The sequence below is a fragment of the Mytilus trossulus genome, chromosome 11, assembly GCF_036588685.1.
Source record: "Mytilus trossulus isolate FHL-02 chromosome 11, PNRI_Mtr1.1.1.hap1, whole genome shotgun sequence".
Lineage (NCBI taxonomy): Eukaryota > Metazoa > Mollusca > Bivalvia > Mytilida > Mytilidae > Mytilus > Mytilus trossulus.
The window spans coordinates 56,698,475-56,718,396 of record NC_086383.1 but is presented as its reverse complement, the minus strand read 5'-3'; the positions used below and the strand labels follow the sequence as shown (position 1 = coordinate 56,718,396).

Below are 19,922 nucleotides of genomic sequence, written 5' to 3'. Positions count from 1 at the left end.
TATTTTAATAGCCCCGACGTGCAGAAATAGAAGATATTTTCTATAATTCGTAAAATGTGAATTTGTTTTTCGGCCATTTTTAAACCTAATTGGATAAGCTTTCGATTAAATTAATTCAAATCCTGCATCATCAAATCAGAAGCCGTATATGATTCTATTCTGAGTACCAAAAAACTTGCCGGTAAAATGTAAACAAATAATTGCGCTCTTGTAACCTATGTGTAGTTAATATCTTGTTGATAATGTATTGCTTTCAAAACATTTTATCGATCTCTGCCAAAAAATGGCAAAAAAATCGCTATTTAAGGGAAACAACTGGAAAAAGAGAACGACTTTTTTGTAGCTAGAATCTTACTGGTCATGTTTACTATCTCAAAATGTCTCTTCGAATCTATTGAAGCTTTCAAGATAGAAGCAAAAATGGCATAAAATTAAAATTCGTCATCAAAGGGCAAAAACGCCTACACGAAGTCGTTTAACAGTTTTTACGTTGAAGGACAAAGTATATCCCGACTTTCTGAACTTTCTATTTATAGAAATTTTCAAAATAAAAAAAAAAAGTGGATTGGGCAACTTTGGAATTAGTTAGCTTAATAGTTTCGAAGGCGAAGATTTTTGTAAAGGTTAACGAACGACGATATATGTGGACGCCAAATGATTTCCTTAAAGAAATTTTGTTTAAATAGCCTTAATTTTACTGTCTGGCGTTTTATAAGCCCTCTCAGTATATTTGCTCAGTTTTAACAACCACCTGGTCTATGCCCCTTCTGGTGCACTTTTCTCTTCTATAGTATCACCAGACTAAGTACTGTTTTTTTATTTGATTTCGACCAATGTTAAATAACTCATCAAGGGTGTAAACACGTCGTTTAGGTTGAATCTAAAAGGTTGGTCATTAAGGGTGCTTGTTTGAGGATATAGATTTAAAACAAAGAGGACTGAGTCAATGAACCACGTTTAAAACTTTACATCAAACCATTGCATCTAAAGATTGGTATTGTGTTGGTATATCAAAATCTTGTCCGAAATTACTCTGACGTCCCACGGTTGTTTTGCCACGTTCCCAGCTTCTCTGGCAAGAATGTCGTTAGACGTCAGTTATCTTTGACTAGTATTTGATATACCCTCAAGGACTTCAAGTCCAGAAATTAGTGAAAAGATTTTTAAAAATAGGGCATTTAGGCCTAGTTTTGGTCAAAGAATACAAAATGTTTAATAACCATTTCAAATTGGCACATAATATTTAGAAATGCATCAGTTCAAGAAATATAAATGAAAAACATAAATATTTTTATCTGATGACATCACAATTACGTCATAATATGTACTGTTTTCACAAAAACGATGAAAAATACATAATTTAGTTTTCTGTCTTTATTTCGTTGTGGAAACATCCTGCGCAGCCAAGAAACAACAAATATTTTAACAGAGGCTTTATTAAAAACTATTGGCATAACCTCAGCACAAATAAAGTTGTTTCTGGGTGCGCACATACTTTTTCAATCTAAAATTTACTTAAAAGTAGATGAAAAAACAAGGTTATTCACGAAATTTGACATAATATGCAAATTAAGTCATGATTTTTTGCCATGGTAAGTTGTTCGATGTCAAATTTGTTTTGTTTTTCTTAGTACCTTACTAAGGGTTTCAATTGTTTAAGAATATGTATGATAACTTTTTAATTTGCTGTAATTTTTGGGCCAAATAAAGCCCTTATTGCCCCTACTCCTTTATCAGCAACACAAAATACATAACCCTGAACGACAAATCCCATTTGGATGTAAATGAGGCAAATCACTCAGGTTTCCAACTTGTGGCAATTACAAAACATATGACACAGGTGTTAGAACACAGATTGTTATTGGCAGATGTGTACATAAACCAACTTTAAAGTGTACAGCAACAGATTTTAAACAGCCAACTGTTGTAGTCTTCTAACTTTGGTTTTTGTAAAGTATCTCATCCAAAAAAAAAAATGAAAAAAACAAATAGTTTTCAATTCGTGGGTCACCTGAGGGTAAAAAACGACCTTCTGCTGTTGTTTTTTTATTTGGTCGGGTTGTTGTCTCTTTGACACATTCCCCATTTCCATTCTCAATTTTATTGACCCTCAACCAAATCAAATGCCCAGCTCTATAAAGCTCAAAGTCTGAGTCAGTTCTGAATGAATTCATTATATATGTCGAGAAATATTTAATGAAGCATGCCTTAACCAAATTTTATTTGTTTCTGTTAGACATGCTTTATTTTTTGGGTTACAGAATGTCATTTATATATGCTGATAACAGAAACTCATTAAAGGTATGATATCAGGCTTATAAATAACTATGCCAGACAGATTTTAGTCCACACTACTCATCAGACACTCAAATAAACAAAGTTGGAATGACGCTGGTGACCATGTCAACAAAATATCAAAATACATGCTATACCAAATCGAATGTAATCTTTGGCTAGAGACAGTAAAGCCTTAATGTTTAGAATATTTCAACATAAAACCACAGTGTGCTTTAGATGATTCCCATGCATTGCGTTACAGCTAATTTTAGCTGTATATTAAACATTGCCATAAAGTGCAAGGTTTGGCTAGCCACAACCAAGTTTAGCCAACCATTATTTCTTAAAATGTTCTGTACCAAGTTGGGAATATGGCAGTTGTCACCTTATAGTTTGTTTCTATTATGTTAGTCGTCATTTTATTTTTGGTTGCACTTCAGGTGTTCCTGTTGTTTCCCTTTTATAGTTGATGTGTTTCCCTCGGTTTTAGTTTGTTGCACAGATGTGTTTCCCCTCAATCCATTTATGGCTTTTGAACAGCAGAATAGCAGTATGGTAGTGTTGCCTTTATCTATACACCTTATCGCTATTTGTCCTCATTTACTGGATATCTGATGTCATAAAACAAAATATCTGACGCCACAATGGAAAGTGATTGTTGTATGCGTCAAAAGGTCAATAGGATGGGTCACCCAGGATTAGCAATAAGGTGAATTACACGTAGTCCACTACATTCAATAACTCAATGGTTGATGGTGCAGGCAATTAATACAAACACTTCTCACTAGTTCCAATTTGTTATTTTAATGGAAGTAATCAAGTTTAATTCTAGATAAATTACATCTCACAGCTGATCCTACAAAATACTCAACGTCTCAACGCTAATTTGTTGTACATTTTCTTGATAATTTGCCTCAACCAGTGAGACTGAGTGAAACAATACACTACAAATGTTGATATAGAGCACAGTGTAACGGTAGGCGAAGAAAAGAGTGGAGAAAGATTCCAGAGGGTAATTTAAACAGTAGGTGAAAGCTGTGATTAGATACTTAAACATTCATGTACTTCTTAATACAGTATTAGTTGCTTATTCGTATAACTATTATGATTGGAGATTTTTTCCCCGAGTAAAAAAAAAATTCAGTCTTGACATTAATTAACATTGTATTCTAAATTTATGTCTTGCCAGTACCATTTTATCTACATTGGTATAATAGAATTTACGAATTTTGACATTAACATTGTGTCGGATTTCATGTCTTGACAACATCTTAGTCTGAATTTTCTCTCGACACTTACATTTAAATTATCTTTTATTTAAATATTAAAGTATTAGGACTTCTCTTAATTAATCATATGATAGTTAAAATGATTTATTTATGAATGTTATAAAGTTTGAACGAAGTCAGATTGGTGAAAAAAGATTTACCAGTAATATTCTTGTAAAAGGCTGTCTGCCAATAACAATCTGAAAGCAATGAACTTATCAAGATAGCCAGTGAAGAAGACTAACCCAGGTGAAGTCCCTCCCCCTTTGTCAGTGAAAAATTCTGGATCCACCACTAAACACTTTCCACATATCCTACTTTTATATAAACACCAATAGTTTAATTCATCTACATTTTTCTAAATAGGGATTCAATTTTATCCAAGATTAAGAGTTTGTTCTTTTATAATACTACTAAGTTTGCATGTTAATGGGCAGTTTTTAAAACATATCTTAAAATATTGTGAATTGTATTCAATATTTTCAAACTTCATGGGTATATTCTTTAATAGGTACACTCTGAATAGTATTTGACAACTTTGAAAATATACTACATTTTAAAGAAATTGAACATGGCATTATTCCATTAAAATCAATTAGCTTGATACTAATTATATTCCAAATGTAAAGTTTTTAAAAAACATGAATAATCTGAATCTGTATTTACTCTTATCAAAGTTTGTATGAATACCTTATAAATATGAAGTTTTCTGAATAAAAGGAGGAAAGGGATATTTACCTTAGTTAGTAGTCTAACCACTTATTAAAGTCACCTTTTGAACCAGCCCGTCAGACCCCTTTCTTTTTTCCCCAACTGTAGTAAAAGCTAAACATTTTAAACTTCAATTAAAAAATCTTCTCTTTTATTAGGTCCGTTTTCTCTGGTCTCATTGGGGTCCACTGGGTGACCTTTATTTATAGGTTGTAAAAAGCTAAACATTTTGAATTTCAATTCAAAGGTTGTGTTTTCTCTAAGGTCTCATTTTTCTGGTCCAGAGGGTGGCATTTATATATAAATTGACTGTACCATTTCTCTAAGGTCCAATTTCTCTGGTCCCCAGGGGGGCCACAGGGTGACCTTTATTTATAGGTTCAACTAGCATATTTCACCTACCGATTACACATGTGCTCACATGACTGCAATTGGAAAGGAGACGTTAAGAATATGACAAATTAAATTAATATTTACAAAGACTTCTTTTCACAAATCTATTACATACATACATTTCAATTTTTTAAGAGGAATCACATTATTTGAAAAAAAAGATACTCCTCAAAAAAATATTCACTTGTCATTATGGCAAAAAAAGTTAAACAATTGTACAGCACACACCCACCCTCACACACACCAATAATATACAATTAATATCTCATTATAAACACTCATACACAGAATACACATAGAAAATTATATCTATTATGAGTAAATCTAAAAATAACTTCTCCCTATAAAAGCCCCTTATTCTAATATTAGATTTGTACTCCATTTCTAAACAAAAATTCTTTATATCAAAACATTGCTAGTAAAATATTTTCTCCATTATTCCCCTTGTTGGCAAAGATAATGATTTGCTTAATTTCAGTATATATGGTTCACCCCCTTTGGTCATTTAAAGATTTCAACATCAGCCCTCTTCTTCTGACCAAAATTTTCCATTCTGTCAGATTTAGATTTTTATGGTTGTCTCAGAAGCTTAAACATTGCCAACGTTTATACATGGTCTTTTTCTGGGCTTTTAGTAATAGAAAAATTATTTAAAGCCAATTTAAACATGAATCTTTGAATAATAAAAAATATATTTTATAGTATATAATTATACAAACCTTGAAAAACTTTTCCATAATATTACAAAATCTATCATTCATTTTTTGGTATTAAAGATTAAAGTTCTCAAAAATATTAAAATACAAAATTTGGAAAGATTTTTTGGTATCGGTGAAAAAAGAAATTACAAAGGATGGTCTTAAGAATTTATAACCTATTATGTTTCAATATGTTATATTCTTCAGAGTTTCAAAAACTTGTGGTTTGGGGTCATGAAATATATCTAAATAATGTTAGTACTTCCTTGCAGTACAGTCTACCTTTTAAACAACAAATGTGACTTAAAAAGAGATGATGATGTAATTAATATAAAAATATGTTTCACACGGATAATTGTTTCTTTAGGTTTAAAAAGTTTACACCTATGCATTGCACTAACTCTGCCATATTGTTCAGACTACTAGAGTCTGATTGAATGTGAGTACAAAAAAAACAGAGAGATGTCCTTTCTTTATTTCAAACTTTCTTGCCGATTTCAGGGTATGTCCGAAAATGATTTTCATCATTTATTTTATCATCTATTAAGCAGAAAATGTAACTGGTAGAAAATCTTTTATAAGAGTTCATGCTAAAATTTAAAATAACTGTATACTAAAATTATATGTTTCTTTAGAGAAACAATTGTGAAAACAACCTTAAACAAATCACATAATATACACTATGAGTGTCAACAGAGCCTTAAGTTAAGAGCATCATGTATGAATACTTCACATAAGGATCGAATAAATAAAATATTGAATCACCAACTACCATATCTGATCTTATAAGCATCCATCATCCCTTAATAATACATCTTATCACTATATGAAAACTGTCCCGGTTGACCTGAGAATCTATTCTGTTGACCCTAGAATCTGCCCTGCTTGAACTATTGATGTCAAATAACAATCAATTTTTCATTGTGGTATCATATATTTTGTATTATGACGTCAAAATTTTACAGGAAACTTTGTGTTTTCCAGTAAAAGCGGACAAATAGTGATCAGGTGTATTCAATACTGTGCTCAAAAGATTAGTTTCTTGGTGTATAAATATCCCATTTCTAGGACCAAACCAGCTCCTAATGGGTTTATTTTTGTGTTTTAGGTGGGGTGTAAAAAAATTTAAGTAAACCTGAAATAATTAATACAAGTATTAAGCAGAAGACAATTATATTTGTAATATCAGATATGGTATTTGGTTACTGTGGATTCATATATTTTCGTGGGTACCAATTTTCGTGGTTTGAGGAAAATTGACATATTCGTGGATATTTCTTTTCGTGGTTTTGGCAAAGTCTACACTCATTCCTTTAGAAAATTTGTTCTTCGTTGAACATTGGAATTCGTGGTTCTCCTGTATCTACGAAATCCACGAAAATTGGTATCCAACGAATATTAATGAATCCACAGTAAATCACCTTGATATGGTAAATTAATTGTAATGCCTCATGTTATCTGTCAACAGATAAGGTGTAAAATAATTCCATTGTAACTAAAACAAAAATGTAAATAAAAGATATGTAATGGATAAATAAATACAACCCTGACATAAATTAACATCCGATGAAATCGTTCCTGATACGTCTTTTTTTTTAATTTTATCTATTTACTGATATAAATATGTCATATATTAGATTAAATGACAAAGAAAGACAACTCAGATAGAAATTCTTGAGATTTTAGGAAAAAGAAAGAGAACATACAATTATAAAGTAATTCTTTGGATTAAAGGAAAAAGAAAAGGGACATATATTAAGTTAGAAATTCTTTGGATTTTTAGAAATAGAAATGGGACATACAAAGTAATTCTTTGGATTTTTCAGATTTTAAGAAACAGAAAGAGTATATGAAATTCTTAAAATTTTCAGATTTTAAGAAACAGAAAGAGTATATGAAATTCTTAAAATTTTCAGATTTTAAGAAACAGAAAGAGTATATGAAATTCTTAAAATCTTATGACAATGTGTGACTAAAGGGGAATAACCTAAAATGACTAAAAGAAAGATTTTTAAATCTGAATGTTTAGAATTATTAAGACAATGTCTCAATAAAGGCGTGTCTAAAGGGGAATATCTAAAATGACAGAGAGATCCCCTTTAATATCTGAATATTTAGAATTTTTAAGACAATGTCTGAATAAAGGGGAATAACTAGAATGATAAAAAGAAAGATTTTAGACATCAGAATATTTAGAATTTCCCATCGTTTATGAAGTAAAGCATGCTAACAAACATAACCTTATTTAAACAGACATACAACAATTCTACCAGTAACTGGATAAATGATCTTTCTTCTATTATTTTTATTCTTCAAATCATCAAGAAAATCTTGACGAGTGCAAATAAAAACATAAAGAGCTTTCATAACATTAAGTAAACTTGAATGCTACCTATTTCTAATATAAACGTGAACAGATTACCTCCCTTTGTCTCCTGTTTCCATAGAAACAAGATTTTCTATAAATAAACCACATGCACACATAACTTACATTTAGTACACGCACCCACCCACACACACACAACCCTAACCTAATTATCACTCGATCACAAATTTAAGAACATTCTAAGTCAGTTTCTATAAGAGGGTAAACACCATTCAATCTGCATGAGTCAAGCCAGTGTAGACTCTGGAATCATCACCAGGACACCAGTCCAACATCTTGAATGGTTTCCTGTCGACTCATAAATGGATTTCAATTCACTACAACCTAAATGTCCTGAAAAATATTAAGAAATGAAGTGTTTTTTTTCTTTTTTCAATTCAGTTTTTGGTACAGTTTCGGATGTTTTAGTAATTACAAACTTTATACAACATGCATTATATACAAATTCATTAAATTTCAACTATAATCATGATTTATTTCTTGTTTAATACAATATTTTTAACCTCTTAATCTGACTTTGCGCCTAACAGTCTATGATATTCCTGAAAAACTGCTAATATCAATTTTAAATTCTTTTGCCTCACCCAACCAGGGGAAAAAAACAAAACTTCATGCCCTGAAATTGAGCATGCTACTTTAGATCCTGCAGTACAGAAGCATTTTCAAAGTATCCCTGCTATTTCAAAATATACTGTAGAGTAACTAATTCTGGAAAGCCATTCTTTAACTGACTATCATGAGTGGTACTAAATGGAATGTGAATATAAATCTTCAGTTTGACTTACTTATATCAATACATGAATAAAGTTAAGAAATCACCATTAAATAGGTATGAAAGGCAAAATAAGAACAAAAGTATTAGCTGAATTAAATCTCCACAAAAACAATTTTAGCAAAATAATTGCCTTAAAAGACTTGAGTTATTGGTTTTTTTCCCCTCTCCCCCTTTTTTCTTTTTGTTTGCGGTTATATTTTGACAGTCCATACTTACAATGTTAAAGTGGTTGTGTTTCATCACTAGTGGACTAAAGTTGTTTTTATCCTCCCCACCCCCTTTTTTGTCGTTATGTTTTAAGAAAGCATGGTACATACGTACAACAATGGTAAAGTGGCTCTGTTTCATCACTAGGGGACTGAAGTTGTTTTTTCTCCTTCCCCTTCCCCCCTTTTTTTGCGTTATGTTTTAAGAAAGCGTGGTACATACTTACAATGTTAAAGTGGTTAGGTTTCATCACTAGGGGACTGAAGGTGTTTTTTCTCCTCCTCCCTTCCCCCCCTTTTTTTCCTTATGTTTTAAGAAAGCGTGGTACATACTTACAATGTTAAAGTGGTTCGGTTTCATCACTAGGGGACTGAAGTTGTAATGGTTCATTGTCAGGAAAAAATATACTAGGTTCTGTGTTTCGTCTCTTTATTTTATTCTTACTCTTTTTTAACATTGTTGCCTTTTGAAAAATTAAAATAAAAACATAGACATAAAATATCAATTCATTCATGGAAAAAAAACTATTGATGGCTTCTTAAAGACATTAATTGTATAAGAGAGTAATGTTTTAAAAAGAACTACCTTCCCTTTTGCTTTGTGACATCGCTGATAACTTCTCCACTCACATTGTTACGTCACTGATAATGTCTGGTCTCGTTTTGAAGTTTTGATACGAGAATTACTGAGTGTTGAAGCAGGGTGATATAGGCATAGGGAAGGACGATAAACATGTTTATCATGTTTATATTCAGCAAACAACAAAATCTGGGTCAAACCCCTAATTTAACATATTTATGTTTTAAATTCTAAATTGGAACATTTTTTTTTTCAAACTCAAATTATAATGAGCTTTACATTGACAACCAAGTGTTAAAGACTGTACTTTGACCTATAATGGTTTACTTTTACAAACTGTGACTTAGATGAGAGTTGTCTCATTGGCACTCATACCACATGTTCTTCTATCTATGTGTACTCATTTTCAAGTTAAATGTGACTGTTCAATTTCGTGGTAAAAAAAACACCAAACTTTAACCTGATAGAAGACAGAGGGACAGATTGATGTACAGACCAGAACACATAATGGCTTCCTTCTGTGTGGTGTGTGAAAAACTGTTCCTTATGCATGATAAATCATACTATTTCATAAAAAAAAATTAAAATACAACCCATAAACCTCTCCTCCCTCCCCCCAAAAAACTAGGTTGTATTTTTATGTTCAAAACAAATTAGAAAATGTTGAAGTTGCCCAACACCTAGAACCACTTTCAGTTTTCTGACTAGAAACAACCAATTAAATGGGAAAGTTCAGTAATCTAAACCCTTTAATACTTCAGTTATAACTGGTCATTAAAAAAACAGAATAACTTTGACCTGATCACTAAAATTTGAACTTAAACAGATCACTAAAGCTAAAATTTAACCTGATCACTAAAACTTGATCCTATCACTAAAACTTTGATTTAACCTGATCACTAAAACTTGAACTTAAACCGATCACTAAAGCTTTGATTTAACCTGATCACTTAAACTTAAATTTAAACTGATCACTTAAGCTGAAATTTGAACTGATCATTAAATTTAAACAGATCACTTGTAAACTTGAGTTGAAACTGATCATTAAAACTTGAACTTAAACGGATTACTAAAGCTAAAATTTAACCTGATCACTAAAACTTGAACTTAAACCGATCACTTAAGCTATAATTTGAACTGATCACTGAAACTTTTTAACCTGATCACTAAAATTTAAGCTGATCATTAAAACTTGAATTTAAACTGATCACTAAAACATAAACTTAACCTGATCACTAAAACTTAAGTTTAACCTGATCACTAAAATTTAAGCTGATCATTAAAACTTGAATTTAAACTGACCACTAAAATATAAACTTAACCTGATCACTAAAATATAAACTTAACCTGATCACTAAAATATAAACTTAACCTGATCACTAAAATATAAACTTAACCTGATCACTAAAATATAAACTTAACCTGATCACTAAAATTTAAACTGATCATTAAAACTAAAATATAAACCAATCACTAACACTAAAATGTAACCTGATCATTAATCCTTACCTTTAATGCTGATCTAAGAACTACAACTTGACCTGCAGGTTGTATCCATGGTTCACCGTCTACGTGTACAGGAAGATCACTTAATAATGTTATTCTTAGCTGAAATAAATAATCAATTCTTTATATATTCAATAATAAACTTTTGCTTTAAAAACATGAAACAAATGAACAAATTTTTAAATATTCAATAGTTTATTTTAGTTCATTTATATGTTTTGGAGTCAAGTAAGACATCCCTTTTCACTGAACTAGTAGACACTTTTATAAAGGGGCCAGCTGAGGCACAACTCCAGGTTATGGATTTTCTCGCTGCATTGAACACCCATTGGTGGCCTTTGGCTGTAATCTGCTCTTAGGTCATGTTGCTGTCTCTTTGACATATTCCCTATTCCCTATTTCCATTCTCAATTCAAATGATATACTTTTGTTATTCTAAGCTAATATCAATCAGATTAATTTGCAGAAAATATGTCTTGAAAACTATATCTCCACTTAGTGAAAACTTACATGGCCTCCCTGGGCTATCCGTATACCAGTGCGTAAACCACTATGTATCTGACCCATATGGACGACGCCTGTCACTCCAACAATTTCAAGCATGCCATCATAATGTGTAGGCTTGGCAAATTGGTCCTCTCTTTCTGGCCCCCATGGATTGGATCCTGATCCCCAACTACAAATAAGAAGAAAATATTCATTTGACTTCTCACTATAGAAGGGGAGTTTACTGGTCCTCACTCTTGAAAATCTGGCTGGACTCATCGTTATCAAAACTGGGCAGTCCAAAGATGTGTCAGGATTGATAACATTGTATCAACTGAGAGCACAATATAATTTGTTTTTAACAAGAGATGAAAAATAATCTGAATGTGATGTCATTTTCTTGCTGTATTTGATCATCTTGACTTCAATAACAAATTATATAGCAATAAAATTTCTTCATCTTCTCACTGTTCGACTTCCCATTCCCAAAAATTGAGGACCATTTTGAAAATTTGTGTTTTCTAGAACACTATTCAAGATTCACTCATACCCACTAATATGAGGAATTTACATCTCAATTTAACTTTATTTTCATGAACAGTTGTTTAAAGTGGTGCTAACTGAATGACACATGCACAACGTTTATCTGTGTAATGAAAACTATGACTACATTTAACCACATGGAAGATAACTTTGCTATATGTTGGCAACGGTTATTTTTCAAGTAATGTTTTTCAAAAAGCCCCGACTGTAACACTCTGTTGACAAAATACAAAGTATTTTGTGATTAAAATGTGCCTTAATATTTTTGTTAGCTTAATTAAGAAACAGACTGACATATTGAGTGAATGCAATATAAGCCTCACTCCCAGAGAAAGGATATAATGACTTCAATACCTGATTATATTTAATATGTGTGATTAAAGTATGACAAAATATCTGTTAGCTGATTTGACATACAGACTGACAGACAAAGTCAATACAATATAAGCCCCACTCCTACACACTAAGGATACAATGACTTAAATACCCGAGTATATTTAATATAATAAGTCCTTCTACAGGTGGCAGGTCTATAGGTTTTCCTACACACTAAGAATATAATGACTCACCTGAGTATATTTAATATAATAAGTCCTTCTACAGGTGGCAGGTCTATAGGTTTTCCGTCAACTTCGACCTTAATATACCGATGTAAATCTCGTACTAGGGAGCGTCTATTTATCATTTTTCGTAAACCAATTTTAACATATACACCTTTATTATGAAATCTGTAAAAAATACATCAAAAGTAAATATAAAATTCTCTTATCTTGTGTTCAACAAACATGTCACAAGAAACCATAGGTGGAACATAGGTGAAAATGTTAATATTTCTACAGTGATTCGGTTACTTTTTGTTTTTAATAGAATTGGTACTGTTCCTAAGACTTTCAGTCTCTTTTCTTTTTATTGTCCTGTATAGACTTACAAACTTATATTCATCCCTTTTATTGCTTCTTTTGTGGTACTCAATGAAATCAATTTCAATGCAGTGCAGTTTAATTCCCCACCTCTCTTGTATCTTTTCTGAGTGCTGTATAGTTCACAAATACCCCATACGTCCTTTTATTGATTATTACAAAACTTCAGAAAGAAAGTTCCTAAATACAAGACAGGCCTGTAGCCAGGAATTTCCAAAGGGGGGTTCGTTGGACTCACAAACTCAACTTTAACAGTCACAATTCGAACAGAACATTGACTTTAACAGTGCTTATTTGTTTTCAAGGGGGGGTTCGTCCGAACCCCCGAACCCCCCCCCCCTGGGGCTACGGGTATGCAAGATTTTATTTATCATTAACCATTATTTTCTATAGCTACTCACCTATTATCAAATATCCACTAGTTTTACTGTACTCACCTACTATTAAATTTATCTGGTTTCCCTTCCCTTGCATTATGGAAGTCCAAACAAACTTCAGCGTCAATGCCGATTCCAAAATAATTATTCATTACAAATATGGTTGTGGTGTCCTCATTAGTGTTAGGACAGTTCGTGTCATGATCTATAGCTATTTTGGTCTCATCTTGCTCTTTCTCATTTGGATGGAAAATCACAGTCCACCTGGAAACATTCAGTAAATTCAGTTATTACGGATTCATTTATTTTCGTGGGTACCAATTTTCCTGGATTGAGAAAAACCTTCACGTTCGTGGATTTTTAAATTCATGGTTTTGAAGAAGTATGCAAACAAGCCTATGGGAAATTTGGTATTCGTTGAACATTTAATTTCGTTGTTCCCACGAAATCATCGAAAATTGGTATCCAACGAATAATAATGAATCCACAGTATACCATTTAATTCTTATGAATCAGAAAGATTTTTTATCTTGTCCAATATTTTTGGGTCAGTCATACTTATTTATTACTTCAACTAATTAAATTTTTTTCTCCAGATTTTGGTAGAATACAAGAACCTTGGCCTATCCTCCCTTTAAAGACTTTAAATTCCAAAAAGTATGTTACTAAGAATGAATTTGGTTGTGGAATGACCTATTTCAAATGACAATTAGAACATTATTTGAATTTTGGAAGCCTTCTGCTTATTTTTCTTCAACTTGAGGGATACTTACCGATCTAATTTGATTTCATCAGCATCTATCACATCACGTAACACATTTAATGGATCTTCTCCACCGCCGTAACCTGGTCCCCATCTCAGTACACGTGCCAGATCATTACCTTTAAGCAAAAGAAACACTTTTATTTTTATAACCTTATCAACATTTAACTATAATTTACAAATTTAGAAATTTCTTCAATTGTATATTCATAAATTTATAAATTATTATGATCTAATATTAAGATTTTAACTCCCTCAAGTAAAGTTGACTTTAGTTTGATTTGGCTACTGTTTTATGTCCTTTTTGGTCATACAGCTCTTAAACTGTCTAAGTTCTTATAATCTTTGGCTTTCGAATATTCTACTTTAAGCAATTTTGGTGGAGGTAAATCCAGAAAGTGCTTTGAAATTTATAATGTGTTGTTTTCAGTTTTTCTAAGAAACAATTTTTCATTTAATTTTTTACTTTTTCATGGAATGGTTTCTTCAAATTGGCAAAAATCTCTGAAGATTTTTAAGATTTTTCTTAATAAAATCTATGTTCCTCTACTTGCATTTGTTATCTTTATGAATAATTCGCTGTTTCAGAAACTAAATACCTACGGTAAAATCATTATTCTTAAAATTTCACTGTACGAACAATGAATTTCTGGCCAATGAGGTTATTTCATATCGATTCCTAAAATAATCAAAATAGTGTGGTGTATGTTCACCCAGAATACATTAGATTCTGAAATGGTGAATTTCATATGATAGTTCAAGAACAACTATTTTTTCTCTTACCTGTCCCCAGTGGAACAATAGCTAAGGGAGGCGACTGGCAAACTGCATCCTGTCCAACATTATCTAAACAGGATAAAACCCAGCCTACTGTCCCATCACCACCACATGCTAAAATCTTGTAATAAGGAATATTTCGAAAGACATACAACCTAAAAAATATTATCACAATATTACCAAATTTAATCTTCCCATTTAGCTACAAAAAAATCTAAAGCTAACTCAATATATCCCATGTAAAATGTGCAAGTAATTATAAATAATTGCATCATACTTTCATAGCATGTTATTTTTGGACCTGGTGAAATTTGGTTACTCCTAGGAAGCAGTTACACCAAACACCATAGTATTACATAGGTGTAAATCAACATATTTCCTATTTCTTTTCCTAACATCTTGCTGATAACATTTTGTCTTGTGATGACACATATGAAATAATATAGGGTTATTGCATGAATATTGGGGAATATTATCCCGAGTAGAATTTTATATTGCACGAGCTTGCGAGTGCAATATTTGTTCTACGAGGGACAATATTTCACAATATTCATGCAATAACCCTTTTATTGTATAGCAATATAATATTTGAAAGTAAAAATTGGTTTAAACTAATATTTTGTCGTTGATGATATCATGAATTTTGAAGATTTATTGCACTAGTGCAATATTGGAATTTATTGCACGCTAACTTTTGGTTACTTTCTGTGGGAAATATTATATTGCTATACAATAATGAATGTTATTCTACATTTGACGAAAGAACTCTTCACTGTTAAAATTGCAAAAATAGTCAGGAATCTAATTCTGTTTTGTTGATATTTTATCATATATCAATGGTACTTTCAAATGCTATGTAATAATGCAAAACCATGTGTATTAGTGGATACTTTATTTCATATTCAGACCTTTATAGCCAACTTGGCGACAATTTATTTTTGCAATTTTTTAATAACTGTGGATTCATCATTATTAGTTGGATACCAATATTCATGGGTTTCGTGGGTACATGAAATCAATTGTTCAATGAAATACATATTTTAATAGGCTTTGTATACAGAAATTGTCTAAACCACAAAATCAAATATCCAGGAATATGCTAGTTTTCAGCAATCCATGAAAATTGATACCCACAAAAACAAATGAATCCATAGTATATTTAGTTTTATATATTCAAGCTCAATTTAACTTTTATCAGTTAAATAATTAACTTACCCTGGTAAAGGACCACCATTTTCTAAATTAAAAACTTGATGAGGATTGAGAAGCTTGCGAAAGGACGTAATGAGCTCACTTCCTTGGCAACCACCACTTTTCACATTTACAAAAACTAACAAAGGGTTGGTGCTATCAGGAATCATCTGTGACTGAAATAGCAAAGTCATTCCTTCAGATATATAGGAGGTAGACATAACCTGTTCATGGGGACAAAGTCTGTATGAATATTTTATTTTAATTCAAACATGTTTAAAATTGGTTGTGATGTTATTTAAGTTATGACGTCATATTCAATGTAAACAAAGAAACGCTGTCATTAGGTATTTAAAGGTTTTTTCATATCAAACAATTATTAAAAATGAATTGGTATTGAGTTCCATCCTTATATTTTAGTAAACTGATAAATAGATATATTGTTCAAAGTCTCATGCAAACAAGACCGGAAAATGAAGATTTTGCGCAGATGTGTGGATTTAAAAAAGTTTGAAAAAAAAGTTAACAATTTTGAGTTCATTAATAGAATGAATTCTTTTTAATTTTTCTACCGTAATTGGGGACTTCGTCCCCATATAAATACAACAATCATAATTCTAATGCAACATGGTTTGTAACGTTCATTTTAATTGGATAAAGTCACCAATTTTCATAGCATCAATTCACAATTGATGGTATGTAAAATAAGGACATGCCCAGATGTTCGCTACTTTATGTTCAGCAAAACAAAGCCATTATCCATTGTCATAGCAAAATAACATTAAGTAAGATACAGCTTAATATTGAAATCAAACTTACTTAAACATGTGGTTCAGGAATTATGTATAAAATATAGTCTTCTCATATCTTGTGTGTGTGCGTGTATGTGTGTGTGGGTGGGGGACAGCTTAACCCTTTCCTCCATAATGACGCCTTTTGACGCCACCCCCTTTACTCCATAATGACGCCTTTTGACGCCTGTGTAGTACCTCAGTTGAAATGCTCTGACTATGAAATGTCTGGATCAGACTTAGAAAAAATTGTATCCAATATGAAAAGGATATCCATGAGAACATCTGACTTGAATTTCATTGATGAAATATTTGTTTTCACAATGCATCAATACTTTAAACCTGATGATTTTTTTTTTATTGAAAAAATCCTATGCGAATCTAGTATGTAAAAAAAAAAATCCATGGAGGAAAGGGTTAAGTAAATACCTGAATGTTTGGAAGTAACAAAACAAGTAACTGTTTGTCGTCAAACACAGCATCTTGTAAAGAATTAAAAACTGCGTTAGCTTTCTCTGAAGTGGTATACACTAATACCAGGGCACCATACTCATAATATATTACATCTACTGCTTGCCACTTATTTCCTGAAATACAATATTAACACATTGTTACTCATAATATATTACATCGACTGCTTGCCACTTATTTCCTGAAAAACAATATCAAGACATTGTTACTCATAATATATTACATCTACTGCTTGCCACTTAATTCCTGTAATACAATATCAAGACATTGTTCAAACTTGTCTCTCACCTACTAGCTACCTATTTAATACAGTTTCTACTTAAACAAGAATGTGTCCATAGTACAGGGATGACCCACTTGCTCTATCATTAGTTTTTTTTGTTTTAAATTTTCCCCAGTGTCTAGTATATTTGCTAGCTTTCTTTTCTCTGATTATCTGATTGCAATATGCTCAACATTTATGTATGAAATATTTGCAACTGGTCTTTACCAAACAATATTTAACAACCAATACAACATTAGCATTCCTTTTCATATGTGAGCAGCATATTATTAGCAAAATCTAGTTTTCTGCAAAAATTTAAGTTCATGCAACAAAACTGACGATACAGATTCATCTTTGCCAATATGAATTTATTTGTTTGAGAGAAAAGATTCCTGCTTTCAAGTCCTCAACAAAAGAACAAAATTGGAAAAAAATATCAGGACCTTTGCATTGGTAATTTAGATGAATTGGTAATTTCTACAATGAAAATGCCTGTACCAAGTCAGGAATATGACAGTTGTCCATTCGTTTGATGTGTTTTATTATTTGTTTTTCCATGTGATTAGGAACTTTCTGATTGAATTTTCCTCTCAGTTCAGTATTTTTGTGATTTTACTTTTTAGATAAAATTATCCCTACCTGGACCAATTACATCCAGTAATATTTTTTCATACTGGCGTTGTGCTAAACCAGTAGGTAGGTTTCCCACAAACAAAGAAATCCTTGGTCCATGCGGATCTTCTTTTTGTTGAAGGTAAAATCGAGTCATTCTGTTCTGCCGTAAAGATTCCTACAAAGATATAAGCATTGTAAAAATCGTTAAAAATATTTCATCGATAAAATATATCTATCTGTCTAAGTGTCTATAACAATTATGTGCTTGGAATAAAATGATAAATAAACTATCACACTACAATGTTATAGCAATATCATGTCTTTGACATAAAATATCAAAATAAAGTTCTAGATGACACAATTAAGCATTCAACAATAGACATGTGACCTAATTCAAATTAACAGTTAACCCTTACCATGCAGAATTGTTTTCAGAAAATGTCTAATTTTCGTTTATTTGCAAATGTATGCAAATTATATGCAAATGAGCTTAGCCCTGTTGCTGTAGCATATTGATTCCTTTAAATATAATATAGGTGATCACAAGGTGGGGTGGTCAGGGTGAGGAAGCGGGGGTGGATGGGCGTAAATTTGCAAAGTGGGTCATCAGGTGCAAAAAGAGTCAATATTGCCTATTTTTCATCCCTTCTCTTGACCCAGAAGACCCAGAGATGCTGGTTAAGGTATCCAGCTGTAGTCTGCATGTAGAGTGGACCCTAGTGAACAAATTGACCCCAACAGTTGTAAGGTCGGAGTAAATCTGATATTGGTTCAGCAGTCTACAGAAGGTAATTTGGACCAAAAATACTGAATTTCACGATTTTTGCCATTTTTAACTTCAAATGGACCCAAAACCGAAAGTAGTTGTTCCTAATGTGAATTTCAATAATAATAATGATCAGTAGTTATATGGTCGTTGGTTTGCACTATATTTGCAAGTTTTATGCCTCTAAACTTCTTGTGTAAGATACAGATGTGAAGCCTAACCCTCCAGAAAACCAAGTTTTAGCCAATTTCAATTTTCCTAGCCCGTATTTGTGCTCAAAATGCTACTAATACATGAGAAACGTGAATATAAATAGCCTCAGGTTGACGGAACAGGCATAACTTTTAAAATAAGTATCATAAAGTGGACTTCTGAAAGTATGGAACGCCATTGGAGCCAAATAACGGTTATTAGGGTACGCCCTTCAAATGACGGTCACCGCATGGTAAGGGTTAAGCTCATATTTTTCTAAGAACCTGGAATAATTCGTTTTTGTAGGGTTCATGTTGCTCTATGTTCAGTTTTCTATGGTGTGTTTTGTCTATTGTTGTTTTTGTAGGGTTCATGTTTTTTGTTCAGTTTTCTACTGTGTGTTTTGTCCATTGGTGTTTGCCTTTGACCATTTTTTGTTTTGCCATGGCATTGTCAATTTTGCTTCGATTTTTGAACTATGAATATCCCCTTGATATCTTTTGTCCATCACATAAAAAATTATTTTTTTTATGTTTTTGCCTACACAGCTACTTTTGCATAGGAACTATGTCTGTACCAAAAATCTGTAGTACTTGAAATTTACTTCCAATATTCAGTACTATTTTGTTACTCTAAAATTATTGTAATATTTAGGTACCTTTATTTTACAGTACTTAATTTGTACTTGAAAATTTATGTACTACATATTTTTGGTTACAACGTTACATTTTCAGCATTTTGATAGTATGTCTATTTCAAATCTCTTAAAATTATGATTTTCAAACATGGAATATTGTGATTGCTTTTGGTATTATTTCTGCACCAAAATTTTAAGTACAAATCAAGTACTGTAAAATACAGGTACGTAAATAGTACAATAATTTTTAAGTAAAGAAATAGTACTTAATATCAAAAGTAAATTTTCAGTACTACAGACCTGCCAACTATCCCGATTTTCGCGGTAT

The 19,922-nt window shown here is 31.7% G+C and overlaps 1 protein-coding gene across 4 annotated transcripts in view; it reads right to left on the bottom strand.

The window, feature by feature from the left end:
* Positions 1–3,061: 3,061 nt before the first annotated feature.
* The window catches only part of LOC134691335 (diacylglycerol kinase theta-like), a 40,071-nt gene continuing 23,210 nt past the window's right edge, over positions 3,062–19,922 (bottom strand). For 3 of the 4 annotated variants that reach the window (XM_063551795.1, XM_063551799.1, XM_063551798.1), the window contains exons 14-24: positions 18,024–18,174; positions 17,078–17,235; positions 15,882–16,033; positions 14,673–14,821; positions 13,900–14,008; positions 13,187–13,390; positions 12,399–12,557; positions 11,311–11,476; positions 10,804–10,902; positions 9,052–9,178; positions 3,062–8,066 (exon numbers count right to left, since the gene is read on the bottom strand). In XM_063551795.1, the coding sequence (XP_063407865.1) occupies positions 9,056–9,178; positions 10,804–10,902; positions 11,311–11,476; positions 12,399–12,557; positions 13,187–13,390; positions 13,900–14,008; positions 14,673–14,821; positions 15,882–16,033; positions 17,078–17,235; positions 18,024–18,174 (1,470 nt within the window). In that variant the 3' untranslated portion in view covers positions 3,062–8,066; positions 9,052–9,055. Of the gene's footprint in view, positions 8,067–9,047; positions 9,179–10,803; positions 10,903–11,310; positions 11,477–12,398; positions 12,558–13,186; positions 13,391–13,899; positions 14,009–14,672; positions 14,822–15,881; positions 16,034–17,077; positions 17,236–18,023; positions 18,175–19,922 lie in introns of all 4 variants that reach the window. The other variant, XM_063551796.1, reaches the window with a different exon arrangement.